Source organism: Puntigrus tetrazona, chromosome 9 (assembly GCF_018831695.1).
Source record: "Puntigrus tetrazona isolate hp1 chromosome 9, ASM1883169v1, whole genome shotgun sequence".
NCBI classification, from domain to species: domain Eukaryota; kingdom Metazoa; phylum Chordata; class Actinopteri; order Cypriniformes; family Cyprinidae; genus Puntigrus; species Puntigrus tetrazona.
The window spans coordinates 4,724,698-4,748,164 of record NC_056707.1 but is presented as its reverse complement, the minus strand read 5'-3'; the positions used below and the strand labels follow the sequence as shown (position 1 = coordinate 4,748,164).

General features: G+C 37.9%; 1 protein-coding gene across 8 annotated transcripts in view; it reads right to left on the bottom strand.

The window, feature by feature from the left end:
• The window catches only part of osbpl6 (oxysterol binding protein-like 6), a 51,660-nt gene that overhangs the window by 24,050 nt on the left and 4,143 nt on the right, over nucleotides 1–23,467 (bottom strand). For 4 of the 8 annotated variants that reach the window (XM_043248632.1, XM_043248634.1, XM_043248636.1 and 1 more), the window contains exons 2-8: nucleotides 7,073–7,350; nucleotides 3,766–3,888; nucleotides 2,777–2,830; nucleotides 2,199–2,312; nucleotides 1,801–1,971; nucleotides 1,372–1,483; nucleotides 437–540 (exon numbers count right to left, since the gene is read on the bottom strand). In XM_043248632.1, the coding sequence (XP_043104567.1) occupies nucleotides 437–540; nucleotides 1,372–1,483; nucleotides 1,801–1,971; nucleotides 2,199–2,312; nucleotides 2,777–2,830; nucleotides 3,766–3,888; nucleotides 7,073–7,219 (825 nt within the window). In that variant the 5' untranslated portion in view covers nucleotides 7,220–7,350. Of the gene's footprint in view, nucleotides 1–436; nucleotides 541–1,371; nucleotides 1,484–1,800; nucleotides 1,972–2,198; nucleotides 2,353–2,776; nucleotides 2,831–3,765; nucleotides 3,889–7,072; nucleotides 7,351–23,467 lie in introns of those variants that run through there. The other 4 variants (XM_043248633.1, XM_043248635.1, XM_043248638.1 and 1 more) reach the window with 2 other exon arrangements.

Below are 23,467 nucleotides of genomic sequence, written 5' to 3'. Positions count from 1 at the left end.
AAATTAGTTTGAGGGTTAGGGATGTCTCAATTATGTAAAGCTGCTGTATATATTATAGAGCTGGATTACACTCTCAGCCAATTCCCAGTTCACCATATAGCTATGCTGAGCGATTTCTTTTACTCGTACAAGCCAATGAAATGGCACACAGTATATATATATATATATATATATATATATATATATATATATATATATATATATATATATATATATATATATATATATATATACGTGCCTGTGTGTGTATGTGTATACGTGTGTGTGTTAAAGTCAATACATCAGATGCTATTGGTGTCGGAACCTGTGGATATGTTTGGAAAAATATATAGCTCAGCTAAAGTGAAAAACAATCTGCCTGCAACACAATCTGTAGAAATATGCTAGACACCTAGAAGCAGTGTGTGAGTGTGTGTGTGTGTGTGCATGGATATACCTGCATGTCGGTGAAGTTAGGAGCTGACTGTGTCCTTTGTAAGATCTCTAGACTTTGCAGCAGTTGGCTCAATTCTAAAAGACTAGACTGGCAGTAGGCAAGTTCTGAAATACAAACACACACGCTGAGTTTTATAAAAACACAACAGAAATTCTTATATTATGTTGTAAAGAAATTACTTACACTCTTTTTAGTCTACTGTTAAGATGTTTATGATTGTTTAAATGAAACATGAAAGTAACACCTTTTCTCATTACCACATTGCATCTGAATGTTTTAATTATTTTATAATTCACATTTCTTTCAATGACAACGCTAGATTCTAGATCTCGACACCAGATTATATATTATTGACATCAGCAAAAAAAAAAGCAGTACCATGATTCCCAAATATATTACAGTCCAAAGAATTTAATAACATTTATTTTCCTATTTTATTTTTATTCTATTTTTACTGTATGTGCCCTACACCAACCCTACCCCTTGCAGGAATTTTTGTGCATTTAAAATTTTCCAAAACACCATTTAGTATGTTTTTAAGCCTTTTCAATTACGGGGGCAATGGAAGTCCTCGTGAACCACCTTCAAATTATAATATCTCTGTCATATCCTTGTCATTAAATAAATTTGCATCCCCATAAACCACAAATACCAACAAACACACACATTTTGGTTTTGGTAGCACTTTATTTTAGGGTCTCCTAACTATTTGCTTATTAGCATGCATATTACTAGAATATTACTACATCCCTAATCCTACCCAATACCTAATCTAACAACTACCTTACTAACTATGAATAAGAAGAAAATGAATAATTTATTGAGGGAAACGTTGTAGTTAATAGTAAATAAGTGTTCCTTGTTCTAAAGTTTTATTATGGTTTCTTTGCACTGCACATGGTGTTTTAAATCTTAATTACTGAACAGTGTGTTACCTTCTGCACATTTATCCATCTCCTCTGACTCTTTTAACCAGGCTGCCACTTTACTCTGTCCATTACTACAGGATGGTGGCAGCTGCCAGGGCAGACTACTGGGTTTACCCTGCTGAAAGGGCATACACACACACACACACACGTTTACACAGCTGTCTGAATGAAGCTTAACTTTGATTTATGTTGTTGTTATAGTCAACATGAAACCGCGTTTGTTCTCCATTATGCTTCCATTGGGAACCGAAGGGAGAAAAACGGCTGTCACTTGCCAGAATGGAGCTAGAACCGAATGTGAATAAACCGCGCGCAATATAAAGAAAGGGAAATCAATTTAGAAAAGCATAAAAATAAACAGGGTCAGATTGAATTCATTCATTTCTAATTACTACAGACGGAAACGCAAACACGCAAACTCAGAACAAGAACGACCTTGTTTTGGTGCGCGCTGGAAGGGGTGTTCTGGGGTGACTCTGCGCTGGCAGACGGAGGGAAGGTCCGTAACGTGGCATCCCGAGGAGAGCGAACAATCTCGTTCTGACGGAACAAACGATGGTGGCGCAGCTTGCACACCCAGATGTCAAAAACATCTGGAGACTTCACCTTCAAGGAGACAGTGACGGAGTTAGGAGACAGCCATTTCACAGCATCAAATATAAATGATGGAGGCAGGAAAACAGCTTCCAAGACAGATTTAATGTGACCTTTACATAACAAAAAGACAAAAAAAATTCAAAAGGAATAAAAATAAACCCCAAAGACATAAAAGTGCCTGAAGCTGAACAAACGCTGCTTCGCTCCACAATATTTCAATGAGTGCACATACAGACCTTCAGATGGTAAATGTGCTCTTCTGTGTCCAGATCTATACGGCGAGCTCTTTTCTTGATAGACATCACAGACAGACCCACATCTATACTGCCATGAAGCTTTCCTTTCTGAATCTGAAACAAACACACGCTCAATGCTCGAGCTGTTCCAAACCTGTACGTCGAACACAGAAGAAGATATTTTGAAGAATGTTGTGAAACAAAGAATTAGTCCTCAATGACTTCAAAGTCAATGGGAACCAGCCCAGTTTGGTTACTGGCATCATTGAAAATATCTTCTTTTGTGCTCTGCAGAACGAAAAAAAAGGGGTAAATGATGGCAGAATGTCCATTTTTGGGTGAACTGTCTCTTTAAAGCGCATTTTGAAGTAACACACACACACACTGTCCTTGTTGCGTCAGTGCTCAGTGATGTTTCTGCTGATGAGTCTGAGCTCATCTGAGTCATGCTACAGCGGGAGCGGACAGCCAATCACAGCTCACCGTCTCTCTGTCTGACCAACCTACACAATTCATCATTATTATTCACAGAGCACCACTGCAAGCACTCCACAGGAAGCCATTTAAAAGAAACTCACATCTACAGGAGATTTGGAGTACTTCAGGATCCCGTTATCTAAAACGAAAAACCGCTGTGTAGGAGACAAGAGGAAAAAAACTGTAATATTTACTGTAAATACAAACTGTAAGGAATAAAGTATGAAATATAAGCAATATAAAACATTGTATATCAAACTCTCAGAATTAAGTGGTTTAAACTGGCTTAGCTGGTTTTCAGATGGGTGATTTCTGTACAACGATGTAACTCGCTGATTAACTGACATGAAAATGAACTAGCTAATCACAAATACAGTCACATCTACGTCCTTTGAACCATATTATTAGAACAATGTTGTTAATGACGTCACACGCATGTTGTTTGTGCTTTATTTGCTATTTGATTCATCGCAGGTTCCCCCCTACGTCGTACTCTGCGCTTCCCTTAAGAATATGTGCACACGCACGCTTTTCAAAAATGGCGCTTATTAAGGACGTGATAAAAAAGATCGATTAAAATGCATTTAAATGCAATATAGAGATTGCAATGCATGATAGCATGCTTATTGCGCCCAAGAGGTGCTGCAAAAAAAATCTCCTTTAAAGTTGTCCAAATGAAGTTCTTAACAAAGCAATATTATTAATAAAAAAATAAGTTTTGATATATTTAAGGTAGGAAATTCACTAAATATCATTATGGAACATGATCTTTACTTAATATCCGAATAATTTTTGGCGTACAAGAAAAATAAAGATAATATTGACCCATACAATGTATTTTTGGCTATTGTTACAAATAAACCTGTGCTAATCGTGACTGGTTTTGTGCTCCAGGGTCACATATGTCTTACTAACAAGCAACAAGCTTTTAACCCCAGGTAGAGAGTTTTTTTGCGATGCAGTTTGCAAATATTCGTTTGAACTATTGTTTCAGGAAACACCAAATCGCTGAACAATAGTTGGCCTACGATGCTTTTGGGAAACACACCCCTGACCAGTGGAAACCAGCTGATGGTAGTCATTTCCAAACCTTGTGCCAGCCCTTCAGAGGCCATTTCCTCTTCTTCAGCATGAAGCCTTCGTGTTTCTCTGGCCTCTGCACATGAGTTTGTCCAATCCTTAGTCCCTCGATGATTTCCCAACTATCCGTCTCCTTCAAAAGGAGAAAAATGAGATGAAAACAGGGATTGTTAGTATTAATATGAATGGACACACAGTGAAGTTAAGCTACATTAGTTTGTGTGTGTGTGTGTGCCTGGGGGGTGAGGGGGAGCATTACAGTAAAAAGAGATTTTACTTCGAAATTGTTTACGGCTAATTTCACCAACTGATCAAAATGCCCAACTCATTAGAGACGTCATTAAACAAACCAGTAAGGCTCTACAGAGCGTAACACACAAATCATGAGAAGAGAGAGGACTATTCCTATCAAATACATTTACACGCTTTCAGATGTTGGCCCATTTAAAAATGTTTACGTGCACAACACCTGCAGAATAAGTTGCATATTCTGGTTTATCCTTTATTCTGAAAACTCCACAGTTATTGGCATATTCCTTTGCGCTTATATAATCAGCTTTTTAGAATAAACAAAGGCATTTCTGCCTTCCTACTATTGATTAGTGACATCCAATGACATTCAAAAGAACGATAAATCACAAAATGCGGGCGAGCGGTCCAACGGATAATAAAACCCATGGTTCAGATCATATACAGGTTTTAAAAGGGTCATATGATGCGATTTACAAGCTGCTACTGCCTATATAAGATCTCTAACGTTGCAAAGATTCAAGTTTCAGAACCAATTATATATTCTTTACAAAAGACTGGTCCACACCCCTTAAAATGACTCGATTAAACACGCCCCCACTTTTCTACATCACAGAGTGGGTTTATTTTTTAAACACCACCCTAATGTTTACTAAAGAAAGAAGGCTGAACTGTTAATCTCGCTGTAGTGTTGCTGCAGGCGCCATGTTCTGGAGACGCTATGTTTTGTTGTAGCAGTCTATGCTGGCTGTGCACAGAAACTATAAGGTCAAGCAATTTTCTGCAAGGACAGTAATTATGTCCCCCCTGGATGCAACAAATGCCTCATTTATAATGTGTTTTATTGCTTTTTAATGACATAGAGCCGGCATCATGTTATGATAAGGAGCATAACATTTCCACCAAACGCTTGAGATATTCGGCCAATCACAATGCAATGGATAGCTGGCCAATTAGAGCACACCTCGCATTTTTACAATGATGAGCTTTGCACAAATCGTTTCAGGAGGCGGGGCTTAGAGGAGAAACAATAATGTACAGCTAGTGGAAAGTAGTGTGCTTTTGCCCCTTAAACTGCATAAACACATTGCATTACACCAAACGCACAGAATAATGATATTATTAGCAACATTAATGCTTTTAGATCCAATATAATAATATACATAAAAAAGTCTATGTTCTCTTAAGCAAAGTTTTCACTTAGCTGAAAAAATGTCATTTACTACCCGAAGCACACTTAAAAGTATACATTTATAAACTAAAAAACGGGCAAATTTCGTCTCAAGCAGTATTGAAAGAGTTAACGTACATGTTAGTACATTGATTTTGTACACTTGATTTATGTACTTATGTTACTTACTTATGTCTCTTTACAAAAACAACACTTAGAAAAATATACTTAATAAAATGAACCTGAAGTATGAATCAGAACAGTGACAACTGCCTTAGCAAACATCGCTAATTAGTTTACATTAATGACAACTAACCTTCTGCTCTCACTGTCACCATGGTAACAGCTGACAGAGAGGTGAGGTTAATTTGCCCTCTTGCTGAAGTGTATTAATCAGTATTCATCCGTATTGATCGTTCAGTGCGAGTGAACCACTCTAACATTAGCTGTGCTATATTTTGTAGCCACTGCTCTTTGTATTTAATGCAATTAGTTATGACATATTTTATTCTGTTAGTGAAAATACTGGATATGAGGGGAGCAAGATTATAAAATTATACAGTGTGTATATAAAATGTATGAATGTGCTTTATTGGCTGTAAATTATTGGCAGAAACTACAACATCTAAAAATGTGCATTAATTTCTTCAGTATTGCTTGCAGTGTTTGTGGAGAGTGCTGTGTATTTGAATAAGCTCCCACTTCGTTGAACATCAATCCATTACAGTAATTTTATTGATTTAGCCGTCCCGTAACAACTGCGGGTGGTTGTTGCACATGTCCAGCAGTCCCTTCCTGTCTAAGTGAACATTTCATAGCTGTAATTGGCTGTGGATCAGACTTTATTATTATGCCTTGCTTTGATCAAGCAAGTCGGTTAAGAGGAATGTGACCATCTCTCTGTCTCTGGCCCATCGCACGCTCCTGAAACTGAATGGTGTAGTAACCTACTCCTTACAGCATATTGCACACTACACACCAACTACAAATATAACACATTTTTAAACGGTATGTGAAACATAACGCATTATGCAACCGTAGACATTCCATACAATCTTATTATTTTTTTTTTTTGCACACTCATTCACACTCATTCCTTTGCATTTAAAACTTAATTTGCAATTTTCTTCAAGATCTTGTAAAGTCCAAATTAAATAATAAGATATTAAAAATCGCAACTAGAAAAAGTCTCAATCAAAGAATTTGTTAGCAAGGAAATGAAAACTCAAGAAACAAGTAATCGGTTCTCTATATAATTCTGTATTTAAAATATTATTTTTATATTAATGTCCAAATAAATATTTATAATATATACATGCTACCAGTTAACCAAAATATGAGCCGAAAAAACATTGTGGTTATACTCATACCCACATACATATATCATATAAAGTATTGCTCAAAAATTAAAGTGTTATGAAAATCAATGTGTATTGTAAATCCTTTTTTATCTTTTGGCAACACTTTAGAATAGGTAACACTGCGACTTTTTCCTCAATAAACTCTTAATTCGCTGCTAAATAATAGTTAGTATGGTAGTTTAGGTAATAGGGGTGTAGAATAAGGAAGCATCTGAAGGGTCTGGAGTGATTTTGGATGAAGGAAATGGTCTCTGATCTCTGATCTCTTGCAGTGTTCTCTAACCTCATCAGACATTATAAGAGAAAATCTAGAGCTGTTAAACTGGCGAATGGAGGTGTTGAATGAAAGGGTGCCGTTAATTGTGGCCAATGTGTAATTTGTTTTTGTATTATTAATCACTATAAAACAATGTTGCGGTTGAACGAACGGTTAACTCCCACTTGAACGTGCTTATGTCTTGATTAATCTTGGAGCTGGTTAATTTGATTTTATGGACAAAGTGAGTCACTGTAGCACAGGCTCTGCGAGGTCTCACCTGTCGACTGTCTCTCTGAGATGAAGAGGAAGAGGAGGCGCTCTTGTGAGTGGGGGTGGAGCTCTTGTGTGAGGGGGTGGAGCTCTTGTGGATGGGCGTGGCTCCCTTCTCCTCCAGGCTGGTGGCTCGGCTTTGATGGCGAGACATGATAACGGCTGCTATCTAACTTCTCGTCTCTCAAATCTCTCGTCCTTTCTTATTTAGCGTCTCTTCTTGTCCCTCCGAAGCAAAGCATGACCAGTGAATCCTTGCGCAGCCAAACTATTGAGCACTTTCACCTGAAACACAAAACGTGAGAATTAGAAACATGATGACGCGAAAATTTAGCGGGAGCAGTGGGTGCCCTTGCGGGAGCGGGACTAAAAGAAACAGTCCTGTGCAGAGCTCTACACAGAGGTCATCAGAAGTGTAAACATTTAAAATTTCTCAGGGGCCAGTTTGCATAATGGTTCTGTGGACAGTGTTTCAGTTGGCTAAAGACTTCCACAGTTATGAAATATGTGGGAAATATTGAACGCATTTAACTGCATTCAGTCTCTTTAGCTACAATTGTAATATGCAATCGGAAAATATATTTAAAATAAAATGCATTTAAAAATGGCTTGTTGATATCAATTACTTTTATTTTTTGCTTTTATTTAAACTATTTAAATTTGTAAATCCCAAATAATTGTATTTTTTAAATCTTACTCACTTTGAATATTAAATAACTAATGTTTATTTTCATTTAATGTTGACATTTCTTATTTAAAAATGCAATCTTTACATGATCTTTTCACATTTTATTCCAGCTTATTGGCCTTTTCTGTCTATTTATTGACAAATCAAGCAAAACATCTTGTCTCCTCAATGCCAGTTTATACGGCCACAGTAATAAAATGCATGTGTTATGAATGACAGTAGAGGTTGGAAATTGGATGGTCATTGATCAGGGAAACTGTCCAATAAGCATCGAGCAAGGCTAATTATGTTTTTGCCCTGTCAGTGTCATTAAGCAACACTCTATGGGCCGTATGACAGTTCTTGAGTTACAGGCTTCACTGGGGCTCGAGATCACAAAGAAATGAACGATTTCAAATGAACAATTTCATTTACCATGGTTTTAACAGACCTTTGCCTCAATCTACATACTAAACAAAATAATATTTTAGTTTATTTCCTATTTTGAATTTTTTTATTTACTAAAACAAAACTTTGTTTTAAATTGTATCTTTAACTGACACATCCGCAAAAAAAAAGTTTACACTCATTTAAATTCTATGTAACACAAAGCGTGGCATAAATGAACAAATAACTCATGATTTCCCGATGTAAAAATCTTTTTGAATTTTTTGTTTATTCACAAACAGTAAAACACTTTTCTGCTATTAAAATCAAGTACTTCATGTACTGCATGTGCTTTACTACGTTAGTCAACACATCAAAATAAGTGTCCCTCAAAGCACAACAAACATTATTAAATTACATTTTTTTTCATTTTACATTATTACTTTTTATTTTAAGTTTACTTAATTTTTTTAGGAAACAGTCATGAAAGTGTGCTGTCTTAAAGTACACTTGGGTGGCCTTTTATTTCATTGATATTATCTGTAAGTACAGTTTTTTTCATTTAAATATTATATATTAAGGAATTTGAAGTGCGCAACACAATGAAACATACTTTTTGATAGTAAAGTGCTCCTGGAAGAAATATTTCAGTTGTTTTAAGTGTGCTATACATTAAATGCATTGTTCAAATGCACAAGCGTTGTGATAAGGAAAGTATAATGTACGTTGTTTAAGACATCCCATGCGCGTGTATGCGTTACAGTCTCTGCATGTGTCTTCCTGCAGCAGTATTGATTAGTCATGCAGTATGGAGATGCTCTGACCAGCTTAATTAGACCCAAAGGAACACACACACACACACACACACACTCACCCTGATGGTCAGGCGGTACAGTTGTGTTAGACAGTTTAAGAAAAGCTGTTTCAAGAGTGGGCACAGATACAAGTGAGATAACAGGATACATCTGTACTGGCCTTCCCAACACAAACACGCTTAGCAAGCACTCTGGGGGAAACGCAAACACTGCATGAACACACACATTTATAATTGAAGGGCTTCCACCCCTCCTCCAGCACATTAACCGGAGCCGTGGGAGCCCGGGGGAGACGCAGGGAAACACGCATCAGAAGGTTCAATCGCCACGTGAAGTGCTAATGTTTCCATCAGCAACTTATTCACCGTTTTCCCTCCACAACAGCTTCACGCTCTGATAAATGAAACCTACGCTGAGCTCAACTAACATCTCAATGAGCTGAACGATACACTGAATTGAAAGCACAGATTCGTTTATTGATCTGGTTTAAGGTCTTGTCACCGTTTACGCAAGAAGAAAATTCTCCATCAATGACATACACACACACACACACACACACACACAGACGCACACACACACAGTCAGGGTGAATGTGTGAAACACAACTGATGTAGTAGCAGCAGCAGACTCTCTGGAGACAGTCCAGAAAGGTTGTCTGCAGTTAATGAAGCAGGTCTCAGTGTTTATTTTTACCCATACCTTCTAGGGGTTGACTAACACCTCTATAGGAGGAGACTGTTATCAGCCTGGCTGATTACCCACCACAATTTTAAGCTTATTTTTAATGCTTACTGTATCATTCATTTAAAAAAAATGCTCAAATTTAAGAGTGTAAAGAAAGGTTTTGTCACAGCCTTTGTTATTCAAATGTTTTTATCATTAAGTATAGAAATATATATGTAGGTTCACAATATCGGTTATCGGTCTACTTGATCTGCAATAATCGGTATTCGGCATAGTGATGCATAAACAATGCATCGATATTGACATCTAGTTGCTCCCAAATGCATAAACTGCCAAACATGACATGCAGAAGAATAATTAAAATATACTAAATATTTATTTGGATTTTAAAGACAGATTTTTGCTCCTAAGCAAAAATTGCATAAACCAGTTACTTGTGGCTGTAAACTATTCATTATAGTCAAAACATGACAAACGCATTGCAAACAAATTCATGCAAAAATTAATAGTCTATTTGCAAAAACAACTGTTTTTATTAAATTTCATAAATCATGTTTTTATTGTGTTTTTAATTGTTTTATTGTTATTATTTAATCAAAACAACCCACCTGTAGTTTGATTCATATTAATTAGAATGCTGAATTTAAAAAAAATGGATAATTTATTTTTTACAAATTAACTCCTCGCTTGTTTTCAAACATACATTAAATACTAAAGACATATTAATTAAAAATCCATAAAATATGTAATATATTTAAAATTTATTTCAAATACTGTTCTCTAATAAGATTTTTAGCTGATTAATGTTTATGCACATTAATAAATGCAACAATATGTGACATATCATTTCCATGCTTCTATACTGATATCTTAACCTCGGTTAGAGATTACATGACACGTGATTCATTTCAGTAAGCTTCTGTTTCTTTTAATATCCCGTCTGATGTTTAATCATGTTTATTTTTTGCTCTAACTAGTATCAAAAAGATGATCAGTTCATGTGCTCAGAAATAATCACAAAATTAAACTTCACTTGGTCATATATTGGTCCATCACTACATTAATGCAAAGAAAATGAGATAATTATTATTTGTATGTATTTTTAACCCTAATCTGTTCCTATGACTTACTTCCTAATCATGCCAGTGCCTTTTATTGCCTTCGTTTAATAAAAGCCTGCACATGGATCCATACGCCTCATTCATTTGTGACAGAATGCAACCTCACACCAGGATCAGCGGCTTTTCACCCGAACCATGGCCAGGTATGCACCTTGCAATGTCTTTGCTAACCCTTCACTTGAGGATTATACTCAGGAATTTCTGGACCTATTACTTCTCTGATTTATGTTTGCTAATTGAATTTTTTCACTGTATAAATCAGCCACTCAAAACAAAATTTTACTGTTTTGGTTTATGACTGTGGGAGTCAGCTCTCAAATAAAGAATAATTCCCAAGCTTGCATTACACTATTTGAGCCGCTGATTGCTATCATTTTTAATATAAAATGAATAAAACAGCCGCTTCCCAAGATAAGATAGAGCAGCTTCCCACATATTTCAGGAAAGCATTTTAAAGCCTCCAGTGCCGTGCCTCGTGCAAGCCTGCAGTGCCTTTCCAAGCCTGCAGTGCCCGTGCCCTGCAAGCCTCCAGTGCCCGCGCGCACAAATGCTGATTCCAGTGAAAGCCTCCAGTGCCCGCGCCTCGTGCCAAATCCAGTGCCCGCGCCTGCGTGCCAAGCCTCCAATATTTAATATCCAGAGAGTGCCAGAATAAATAGATCTTCGCTCCCAGCAGCCCCTGCACTCATCCTCTGCCCTACCATTTCACTAAACTCCTCTCCACGGATGGCTTGAAAGAACTGAATGAATCAATGTCTTAATCTGAGGCTTTAAATCAAGCTCGCTGATCCTCGCGTGTCGCCTGCTGGGACCTCAGCTCACCCTGGCTCTTCTGCTCTCCGCCTTTCAGTCTCTCGACCACCTGCTCCACCGCCGTCCAGTCGTATGGCTCCTCCCTCCGTGGCTCACCACTGACCATCATGGCTGGGCAAGTGCTCCTTACTCCTCCCGTCTTCTCCCTGGCTCCTCCCAAACTTGTGTTCTCCTCCCGGAACTACCCTCCCAAGCTAAATGTCACCAAGCCAGCAGAGGCTCTTATAAAATCACAATACTAGCAGGTTTACCAGTTTCTCCTGTCTTCTGATTCTGTGATTGTTTCAAGACCACCGCCTGTCTCTGGATTTTGCTATTGTCTTGCCTCCTAACAAGCATAAAAGCCTGCTGGATCCTATTGGTCCATCACTACATTAATGCAAAGAAAATGAGATAATTATTATTTGTATGTATTTTTAACCCTAATCTGTTCCTATGACTTACTTCCTAATCATGCCAGTGTTTTATTAAGTTAAATACTGGAACCATACTTTTATTTTTGCAGTGAAAATCAATTTCAATGCTGTTTTCACAAAATGATTGCGTAAAACATTAAATATAAAGAATAAAACCATTACCTACATATTTCAGGAAAGCATTTTAAAGACAAATGCTTAACGGCATTGAATATTTATAAAAGACGAAGCAAATAGATCTTCGCTTTATACCATTTCACTAAACTGGATGGCTTGAAAGAACTCAATGAATCAATGTCTTAATCTGAGGTTTAAATCAAGCTCTGAACTTCTCTTTCTCTCGTGCTCGTGACCTGTGACAAGTGCACAAAAACTTTGTTCAGGGAACTACGAACAAAGGCAATAAAATCACAATACTATTTTTTTACCAGTCAAAATCAAGATAATATGAAAGTATATCTCCTTCACTCAAAGAACAGTCAGGTCAGTTTCGCCATTTTTCCAGTGAAAAACTATAATGTAAACAACTATCTTTATTTAAAATGCGACCACACATGTACGAACTTTGATTTCAATGATTTGTTTTGATTTGTATTAATAAATCTAGTTAAATAAAATGCAAATATTTGGCACTTCGGTGGTATTTAGTTGCTCTTGATCTGAGCAGCATATGCAGTTCAAGCAGGTCAAAGCAAACACTAGATCTAAGGCCAGAATGGTCCATTATCTCAGAGAGGACCAGCCTGTACCGCTGGAATATTCCACTGTGAATCAGAAGAGAAGTGAGTGATGGAGGCCAGCAGGAATGTTTTTTATGAAGTAGATTATGCTAAACAAGGACACAATGCGCATTAGCCTAGAACAATGTCATCTTTCCAGCAACTCATGACAAATGAAGAAGTCGCTCGTACGAAGCTCTAGCTCGGTCGCTGTACATTAGCAAAATACTTAGATCCGCTCCTGATGAAGCCACACAAAAAGGAAGAAACAAAGATGAGTACTGTAGGCAGTAGTATGGAAAGTGGAAGAGAAAAAAGAGAAGTGGTGCATTTATATTTATAATTAGACAGTATCTGGTACGCTTACAGAAATAAACGTTTGAAGTTTGTCATTTTTTCAGTGCTATCATGAACATGATCTGGAAAAACAATGACTGCTTGCGAACAGGTTTCCTGGATGTCTTCCATTGGCACCCTAAAATTTATAAATATATATAAAAAAACACTTTAAATACGAATTGGTCATGCTCTGCGTGTCTCTGTGTGGATGAACGTGAAAAATGGAATCGAGAAACATGTAAACGGAATAAACAGAATTTGAAAAAAAAAACAATGGATTTGCGGGAAAATATGCATTTCATAGGTAAGGATATTTTTCAGGCCAAAACCAGGAAATTAGTGAGCATTTTAGCACTCATTTGATGAGTCTTTTTGGTGCTTGAAATAAGGTCTTTGTTTAAAATGAACTCTTTTCATGTTTTATTGTACTGCATAAAATACCTCAGTAATGCCCACTTATTTGTTTAAACCTTCCACTTGTCTTGAAAAAGGCAAGTGAAATGGGACTGCACATGTTGTTAAGGAGATGGCACTCAAGACCACCCTCTTAGCATTGGTCAGATGGTTTGCAAACACACTCTGTTACCATGTCTGGAGTTTGGGCCCAACAACCGTAAAGTCGTTCTCAAAGCAGAGCTGTTCGGAGCCCAGGTCATTACCCTGTTAGCACTCCCTGTGACGGATGGTGCCTACTGTACCCCTGTTAGGGCACTCTGGGTGTACGCTGAGTGCTCTGATTTGTTCAGACAGTCAGTGCAGCTCTTTGTATGTTTTAGAGGCTGCTCAAAAGCAGCATAAGCAGAGACTGTATAGTAGATGCTATCGAACTGGCTTTTGTATTTTTATTCTTTGGTCCGAGGGCCCACTCCACCAGAGGAATGGCCTGCTCCTGGGCATGGTCCAGTGAGATTGCTGTTGGTGGGACTTATGTATTAGTAAACATACAATATATAATATTCTCTTATAGAGAATGCCCCTTGCAACAAGCATGCCACATTGGTCCACATTAGCTGCATTAAAAACAACTTTATAAATTCAAAATGGACTGTAATACAGACAAGAAAGTGCAGAAAATTCTATTATAATCCATGGCATTCTAGCTATGTTTCCATCCAAAGATTTGAATTAAACTTATGTAAAGAAAATGGAATATCACATTAAAAAAACTATGCAAATAAAGCACTGTTTTCATCCAACGAGTCAAAGAGAACAAAAATGCCAGCTCAAGGTAAAGTGAGGCAAATCTTTGTTATACTTTGTATGAATCTTTGTACAACTTTGTTTTTTTTAAGACCCATCTTTTAAGTCTCCTTTGGGTCACAACCCAGGGTTTGAAAACCACTGGCGTAGCTTGCCATGATATAAGCTGCACAAGAATGATGATGGTGCAATCGGCATTTGGTGAATGAAAGCGCCATTGGTTTATACATCTACATAAACATTATCAGAGCAGGCTTTGGTACTACTGTAAAACAGGCATCACCTGCAGACATTTCCAAGCCCATCGGTGCTCTTGTTTAGTAAAACTGGTCCTAATAGTACATACTATTTGTGAGAAACAGGCCCAACTGACCTGTCCATCAAACTGATCCAACACAAAGCTCCTTCGTAAGTATTCAATTACATCTGATACAGCCCCTCCTCTTCACAAGCAGAATGCCATCTAACCTATAATTAATGCAACAGTGCAACAAAAGTGGTAATTACTCACTAAACAGAAGCCCTAATTAGTCTATAACTTGTCTTTATAAAATTGACCCAATTAAATCTTCAATATTTGTTGTCTAAATATAAGATACAAATCTAAATCTAAATCTAAATCTAAGTTACCGATAGTAGCCCAGGTAGTTAGTACCTCACACTGGATTCGCAGTAAACATTAAATATTAATGTCCCGGGACAGTTCTGTGAATTAGGTATGGTGTAATTCAGGAGCGTATCCTGTGAGATTCGCTGTTAGTATTCCTGCGGCCCAACCAGGTTCTGCAGCAACGACTATTTTCAGAGCCTTTTGAAATGAAATCCTCCTCAGGAGCCTCTCTCAAGAAGCACTCCACGAGCATTTCATCTTCGGTCGCTCCTCAGGAGCTGCTTCGCGAGTTCGGTTTTTATCAGTTACGCCATTCACAAGCATTTCATTTCCACGTTTCTCAGCCTGTAATAAGATGGATTTAACTTTCTCAGTCCTTTACAACATTACGCGGTAATGGCTCTTGGTTTCAAATCGGATATGATCGAAGGTAATGACAGTTTACCGAGGGAGTCAGATGTTAATTCAATGAGAGCTCCGACTGTGAGCCATTTGTGACTGATGAGTCTGAGACTTTGAGATTGAGTGGTTTGGACTGATCTGCTAAAATGAATCAGCTCGCACGTCATTAATTTGTGAATTGGACTGGAAGTAGTTGTGAATAAGTTTAAACACATGTAAAAGCGGGTGGTAGCTTTTAGCCGTGAATACTACTGTTGTCATTTTCAATGCCACAGAGACAGATTTCCACGACATCCCTGAAGTTTGGAAATCCTTGGTCTTTACAGATGTGAGCGGGATTAATATAGAAAAATACCCTTTAAATAGTTATAAGACAGAGTCATATTAACATTGTTATACAACTGAAAAAATAAAAATATATATATTTCATACAAGTGTATTATTATTTCACTTTATAGTAGTAATTTCTTCACATACGAGGGTTAAACCAAGGTTTTACTTTGGTGGGAAACTGCAGTGAATATGGATGTGTGATATTTATCATCTACACTTTTTTAATGATATGTGAGCTGACTCTAATTTAGCAAAAACCAAACAAAAACACATCTTGAGAGTCCAAAGCGTTCACTGCCTGATGAAACGCATTCGATTGCAGTTAAAATACAGTTTAGAAAACATGTTTTTTGGCATATGACAAACAGGAATGTCATTTTCTAGAATATTAGTGTGTGAGAGAGGTCACAAAAGTGGCATTAAGTTTATACAACAGTTCAAAAAACATGGAATACATGCCACTGAATTCTTATAAATTAATGCACGCCCAAAGTGGTGATGCAGCGACCGCCGTGTTTGTTGCATTTATTGTGTATACTGTATACTTTACTTAAATACGTTGCCTCTGAAAAGAGGTAGAAGTGTCAAGATAGCTTACTTATTTAATAAAAAACAAAAAAGGTTAGCTTATACATACATCATAGTCACATAACCACATGGAGAACATACCCTGAGCCATTGAAGCACAAGATCCCTTTTTGTCAAGCAATCACATTTTTGAGGGAACATTCAATGCTTTTTGTGTTTGGTATAATTACTAGAATTACTCAATCTCCAACCCATTCCAAAAATAATAATATCTTAAAAATATTGTGCACCTTTTTCTCAATATGTCTTTACAACAGCTTTCTCAGGAGCTCTGTCAAAAAGTTACATTTTGACCTGTCTAATTACTATTCATGGGTCTCTCTTCCGATCGGCCATAATGTCATAATTATGTCACAGTGTTAACTGCATGCAAAACATAGAGAAGACTGAGGCGGCGGCTCTTTCAAAACAACGCAGATTCAGCTACATAAGGAGCTTAAAATATCATCTTCTTGTGATGTTGGGTGCCAGAATCAATGTAATACAGACTCAAATTAGAAATATGATCGTATACACGATGTCACTGCCAGACAAGAAAAACAACAAAACACGAAAGCTGCGGTAAAACACTATAAAACAAGCGGACTGGACGGAAACGAAAGTCAAAATGCTTCAGTTTACACACTTCTTATCAGAAAAAGTATTGTCTTTTGTTGTTATGGGCACGTTTAAAGTTTAATTGCATCTCGCGACTATGTCTTTTATGAAATATTGTCTGCGTGCATGTGTGCAAAACAACAAACTGATGATTTATATATAATCATGTGTTAATGGAAAAGATTGTTGTGATCAGCTGGACTAGTGACTAGTTAGCGTTAGCTGGAATAATAACATAGCTGTAAAATTAGTTGCCTGCTGAAACTGACTGTAAACATCTTCGTCATGACTAGATAGACACGGCGAGTTCATTTATATTTAAATGTGATTCACCTCATAGTAACAATCCTGTCAGACCGTCCACCCTTGGAGTACGTGGACAATTCGGTCGATTTAGTTTGGTCTGTTAAAATGAATGTCATCGACATGTTTTTGTGTTGTTGCTCGGCACTAGGCTTGTCTGAGATGCGTCTAGCGTTGCCTGAAATGGAGAGGAGAGTAGGCGGCTGCAGTGAGGGGAGGAGAGACCTCTCGATTGGAGATCAAAGGTAAATATCGCGTTATTCTCACGCTGTGCTGACGATAAACGTGATATAATTTAAGTTCTGTTGCGTTTATATATAAATATGTTGAACCGCAATTGAAGTGCTTGCTATTTAATTCCATACAAAATGCGTATTTATCGTCCGTTTCTCCTTTAATGGTGCTCGGGTGATGACTGAAGGCGGTGACTGAGTAGATCTGACGTTCACGACGGCTCGTAAAAAAATGACCGCTGCTTTATGCAGCCGTGTGCAGTTTACTGCTGGCTGACCGTTTTGATACTGCCCCTAGACCTCACTTATCATGATAAATGCAGGACATTTCAGATTTCGCAATATGGGAGCTTTAATATTCTTTTTTTTTTATTCAATGCCTTAGTAACTTTTATAAGTCTTTCAGAGCATCTGATATAGATTTCCCTTGACTCAGCAGAATCCTGCCAGCTCGGAATAACGGGAAAATCTTCCCCCACGTGACAGGCACTGCTAACGGAAATGGGTTCGTTCTTCCATTTATCGCACATGTTAGCCCTACAGGTTTCCCGTAAACTATCCCTCAGCAACAATGGAGAGTGACGAAGACCTTTAGGGAATGTTGTTGTACTCAACCGTGTCTGTTAGATTATTGTACTGAGCCAACCTCCACACAATGACTAGGTCACATTTGTTGTGAGGTGTGTGAGGGGCCCACATGCCCCCGTACTGTGCACAGATCAGCCTCGCTGTGAGGTCCAGTCATTTAAGACCTCATAAATGTCAGTGTGAGTCAGCGCTGGCGACAATCCACAGTACATGCCGGTCACAAGCTCCTATTTCCATCAATTAAAAAACAGGTTTAATGTGCAGATTTGAAATCAAAACAGCTTCAGCAGTTGGAAACGATAAGGAATTAGCGAAATCAAAAAATCATCTCCCGATGTCTGGAAAAAGAATTATGCAACAAAGTGCAACAATGACTGTACTTTTTCAGCAATTTCTCCATTTGATTTAAATGTGTGTCAATCACTATTCTATGCCATAATTTAAAACCAATAGCTTCAAAGAGGCAATGACTATTATGCAAATGTAATCACTTGATTTGACAAGCTACTGATATTTTATGAAATTTGAGTAACACTTTAGATTAGAGAACACATATTCCCATCAATAAACTTTGGGTATTGGGTCAGTTAAAGAATGTAATGCCAAATGTATGTGTGTATAAATATGGTATTTTTCCATCTGCGCTCCTTTATCATTTGTGACTGTATTCCCCAACATTTCAAGTGATTAAAATAATTAGCCTACACTGTGTGGCGTTTGTTTCAGCTGAATGTCAACAGCATATTTCTAATGATTAATGTCGTTCCTCAGCAGATATGTAGTTCAGTGGTTCACAAGGGGCACTGCCTCGGGACAAATCTGTTTTTGTGCCTGCCTCTTTTTTTTTACTGTTCTAAATTGCTTCTCGCAGGGAAAAGACCTGGAAAACCACAGGCCGTAGCCAACGACGGTTTCCTTTTCACCAGGCAAGAAAGCTTGCTAAAAGAAAGACACAAGAGCTACATCATTTCCTAATGTAACCTGTATGAAAGTTTGACACGTTTGGTTGCATCTTTTTTTAAATTGGCAGACAAAATGTTTATTTTGCTGCTGCCATCACGTATTACATCATCAGTGAAGATTAATGAGTTTGTCGCAGAAGAAGTCATGCAAGCCCAAACCATGATACCTCCGCTGTGTTTCACAGATGAGCTTGTATGTTTGGGATCATGGGCAGATCCTTTCTTTCTTCAAACTTTAGCCTTTCCGTCACTTTGGTAAAGGTTAATCTTTCTCTTATCAGTCCGTAAAACCTTGTGGCAAAAATTTTTATGCTCATCTCTGAACTTTTTGGTATTTATGCCTTCCTATTCTTCTCGCTAATGAGTGGTTTGTGTCTTCTGGTGTACCTGGAAATAAAAGCTTGCATTTGAATCTCTTGCCTGAGATTCATCTTTTGATGTCAAGCCCAGATGTTTTCAATCTACAGCTAAAATAAAGGAATTGACCTCAATGTCCCAATACTTTTGGAGGGGAGTGTATTAGTGCTGTCAAACAATTATTCTCGATTAATCGCATCCAAAATAACAGTTTTTGTTTATATAGTATACTTGTATCCACCCTTTTCTTCAACGTGGAAGTAAGCTTCCGGTTTGATAGATGCTATAGGGAAATAACAAGTGCAGTAAACTGTAAAATTGTTAGCACTACCAAACAGTGTGTTCATAATAAACATAATACAATAAAATAACACAATATGACACACCGATTTTCAGTATCAAAAGCAAAACAAACTGTTTTTATAGCTAAAAATAGCAGGGCGTGGATGAGACCGGATTTGGAATTTATGCATGTATATATCTGAGAAAAACATGTAATGTTTATATATTAAATATATTTCCGCATAACATAAAATATAAGAATGTAAAATAAGTTCAAAATACTGTATCCGTGTGTCTTTGTATATACACAATAAATATAGACAGTAAACACACATAAATTATGTAAACAAAAACATTTGGATGTGATTGAGATAAATATATATATACTGTATAGTACTGTATATATTTCTTATATACAGATCATATAGATAATTAAGACCGTCCAGAAGTGTGTTTTTTGCGTATGTGTGCTTTCAGTTATTCTTAAATTTCCCCTTAAATTTTGAATAGCTAAATTTTAACATGAAGTTTTAGTGAATCATGATTTGCTTGTAAAAACGCTTGTACGCAAGTTTCATAAAAATGTATGCGTTTGTGAATGAGACCCATTGCCTTTATCACGCTATGACTGGCTCACAACACAAGGTTTTTTTAGCTTAATTAAGCATAAACGTTAAAGATTTTCGGCGAATAACCACCAAACATCACAGTCTTTACAGCTTTTTTGGGCCAATTATATATTTCTCTCATGGTGCTTCCTTTTCTTTTCTGGGTTCTGTCAGCTCGAGGTCACTTTCACCGCATGGGATACAACAATGTGATTATTCTGCGAAACGTCTTCTTTTGTGTTCCCTCAGTCATTCCCGACATGCAAGCGAGTACATTTTTGGTCAATTATTTCTTAATTGTGCCTGCCACTTGTGTTTCTAAGAAAGGTTTCCTGAGAACTTCCACTGAAGTCGATGGTGTTGAAGGAGCTGTGGGTTTAAGCGCCTTCTGAAGTCCATTATCTGCACCATCTTTTGATCAGTTCCAGGCTGTTATGTTTGCTTTGGCTCACCAGCTGTTCCACCTCCTGTCTGCAAGCAGATTAGTCACCGTAGCTTATGAGGCCAATCAGCGTTGTGTCATCTGCAAACTTCACAAGCTTCACACAGGGGTCAACCGAGATGCAGTCATTTATGTCGAGAGATAAAGAAGCTCCAGCGCCACGGCGTGTGCCATCTCGACCTCACATGGTTTCCTGTCAGTTAGGAAGTCTTCTTCAGCAGCAGAGAGCTCTGTGGTTCTCCAAGGGTCATTAGCTGAAAATGAGTTAGCTGAAATTAGTCTTTTAGATTCTCATAACAGCCCCGGTGGCAGCTATGATTCCCATCTTCGGTTTGTGCATGACTGCTTGAGGAGCTAGGGGTCTTCCAAAAAAACGTTTAAAGTGTTTGTTCACCCTAAAATGAAGTGTCATGTAGTCACCTACACAAACTCCGAATATGAAAGACAGTGTCATTAAAGAGGCCCGTGAAACTTTGCACTGCGTCAAGATCTGACAGAAATGTCATTGTTTCTCACAAATAGCTGTCAGGCGACTTAAAGGTCCACAGAAGTAACTTGAAATGCACAGGAAAACAATGCAGGAAGTTTCTAGCAAGTCTGCCCACTGAGTTTAATTTTTATCAGCTCGGGCCAAGCCACAGTCTCAATGTGAGATTCAATATGAAACATACTTGAAGGAAAGGTGTCATAATTGTGCTGAAAGTGTGCAGTCTGAAAAGTGTGTAATAGACTATGGCGCTATGTCTTCGACCCATCAGTGCCATTTATCCTTTATCCCAATCTCATCCATATCACTATTAAATGTAGCATTCTGTGAAAAATTTAAATGGTCTGAAATGTCGTGTGAAGAATGTTTCTGTGACCGATTTCAGCTGCAGCTTCAGCATCTTTTTATAGTGTAGAAACATCTTATGAAAAGCTGATGGGTGTCCCATGGGTGAGGGCATCACAATCACTCATTCATACTGGCAGAAGCCATAGACAAAGTTAAAAATGTTAACTTCTTTACGACTAAAGAAAGAAAGACGTGAATATGTTGGATGACATGGGGAGTGAGTAAATTATAAAGAAACTTTCATTCTAGTGAACATTTGTCATTCCTGGAGCTCAAGAGTGACCGTCCCTGGTCAATCATCTCCTTTTGTGTTCCACAGACGAAAGATTTGTCGTGCCGCATCCAACCTGGTTCTCTTTTGGGAATGCAGTTGTTCTTTCAATAACGCATGACGTCATTAGCAGCTTTTTTCCACTGGCATCTCGCTCAGCAGAAGTTGAATGAGATTAACTGCGCTGGCCCAGTGGGGTCCCAGAAGGATGCATGAGAATATATGCAGACTATGTTTTGTCTTCTCCAGTGGAACATTATTGCTTTAGGTTCACTTTCTTATAATCCCTCATAATTATGAGTTGGAGGCTCTTGGATTCGCTGATTATCTGCTCAGCCTCTCCCACACATGCTTCGGGCAGAAGGAAGAGACTAACCGAAACAAAAAGACATTTTAAATATATAAAAATGTAGCTAACCCTGTGAAACTGGTGCACGCTGTTAGGAATTGTTTCACACAACTAGGCCTCTGTGAAAATGAGGATAGAAGAAATGGAAAGGTTCTTGCTTGTTTGGATCGGTGGCAGGATTTAATCCGGTTTGTTACGCAAAGAGCACAGGTTCGTGAAGTAACTTCCCATCAGAAGTGTGGAAAATCTCCACCAGCAGAGGTGCATCATCTGCATCTGCTAGCAATGAAACAGTGGTGCCCTTTATCAAGTTGCTACTGAATCCCATGGCAGGGACAGATTAGGAAACGCTTCGGGTGGTATTTCATACCTGATGTTCGGATGTTGTTCTCGGAGCAGATTAACAAACAGAAACAGATGATACAGGAAGGAGCAACACACCATGGATGATGTATGAGGTGCCATCTGGAGAAGGTCACCAAATTAGATGAAAAATAATGCATTCCTGATATCACGAAGTTGCTTTTATCAGTTTGTTGAACATACTGTAACTTTAAGGAAACACCTCACAAATAAACATCTACAGTACATGTTAATACTGCCTCAAAGGTAGGCTTGCTGCTGTGTTAGTGGTTATGGTTTACGTCATTACGATTTTTTTACTAATTAATAAAAATGAATTTGTTCGGTGCGAGAACAGACCATTAAAACTGAACATGGCTGCTTAATGCATAGAGAGCGATGTCCGCGTACAGATCACATCTGAACTGACTGACAAGACGATTGAGGTGAGAAACACAAGACGATAGCGGAAGAGATTCAAGACCAAATGCGAAACCACCTGTTAAAATATTTTGGATTTTGAAAAGCCTGTTGACTTCTGTCTTCAATCGAAGTGATAACGGAATAAAAATAAAATACAAACGAAACGATTCTTTCTCATTTATTTGGTTCCACCTTTCAGAAAGGCATGGAAAGAAAATAGCGCGAGCCACTAAAGGGTCATAGTTAGCTCCTTGCTAGCAGTAGCCTGTTACATTAAAGTACATGAGATTTCACTTACCACATAAACAGAGTACGGAGAGATGACTGAGGATGATGGAGAGTGATTTACAGATCCTGAGCACCACTGACGAGCATCTGATCTTGTAAAATATGAGGCAAGTACTGATATACAAGTATAAACAGAGTGTGTACAATCGTGAACCTCGAAAGTGAAACATATTAATGCATATTAACGTGTTATATACAGTATAATAACCCAACCGAAATTAGCTGCACTGTGAAACAGCGATATATATATATCGTTCGATATATTCATTCGCATCACGTCAATAAAGCCGGTTCTTTAATTAGTGGTAAATCTCCATCAGCTGTGTTCAAATGCAAATACCAGTTAACACGCAGAGCCATAGATCACTTACATGCGACTCCAATAAATCAAAGAACCGCTTTTACTGACGAGACGCGCAAATACAGCA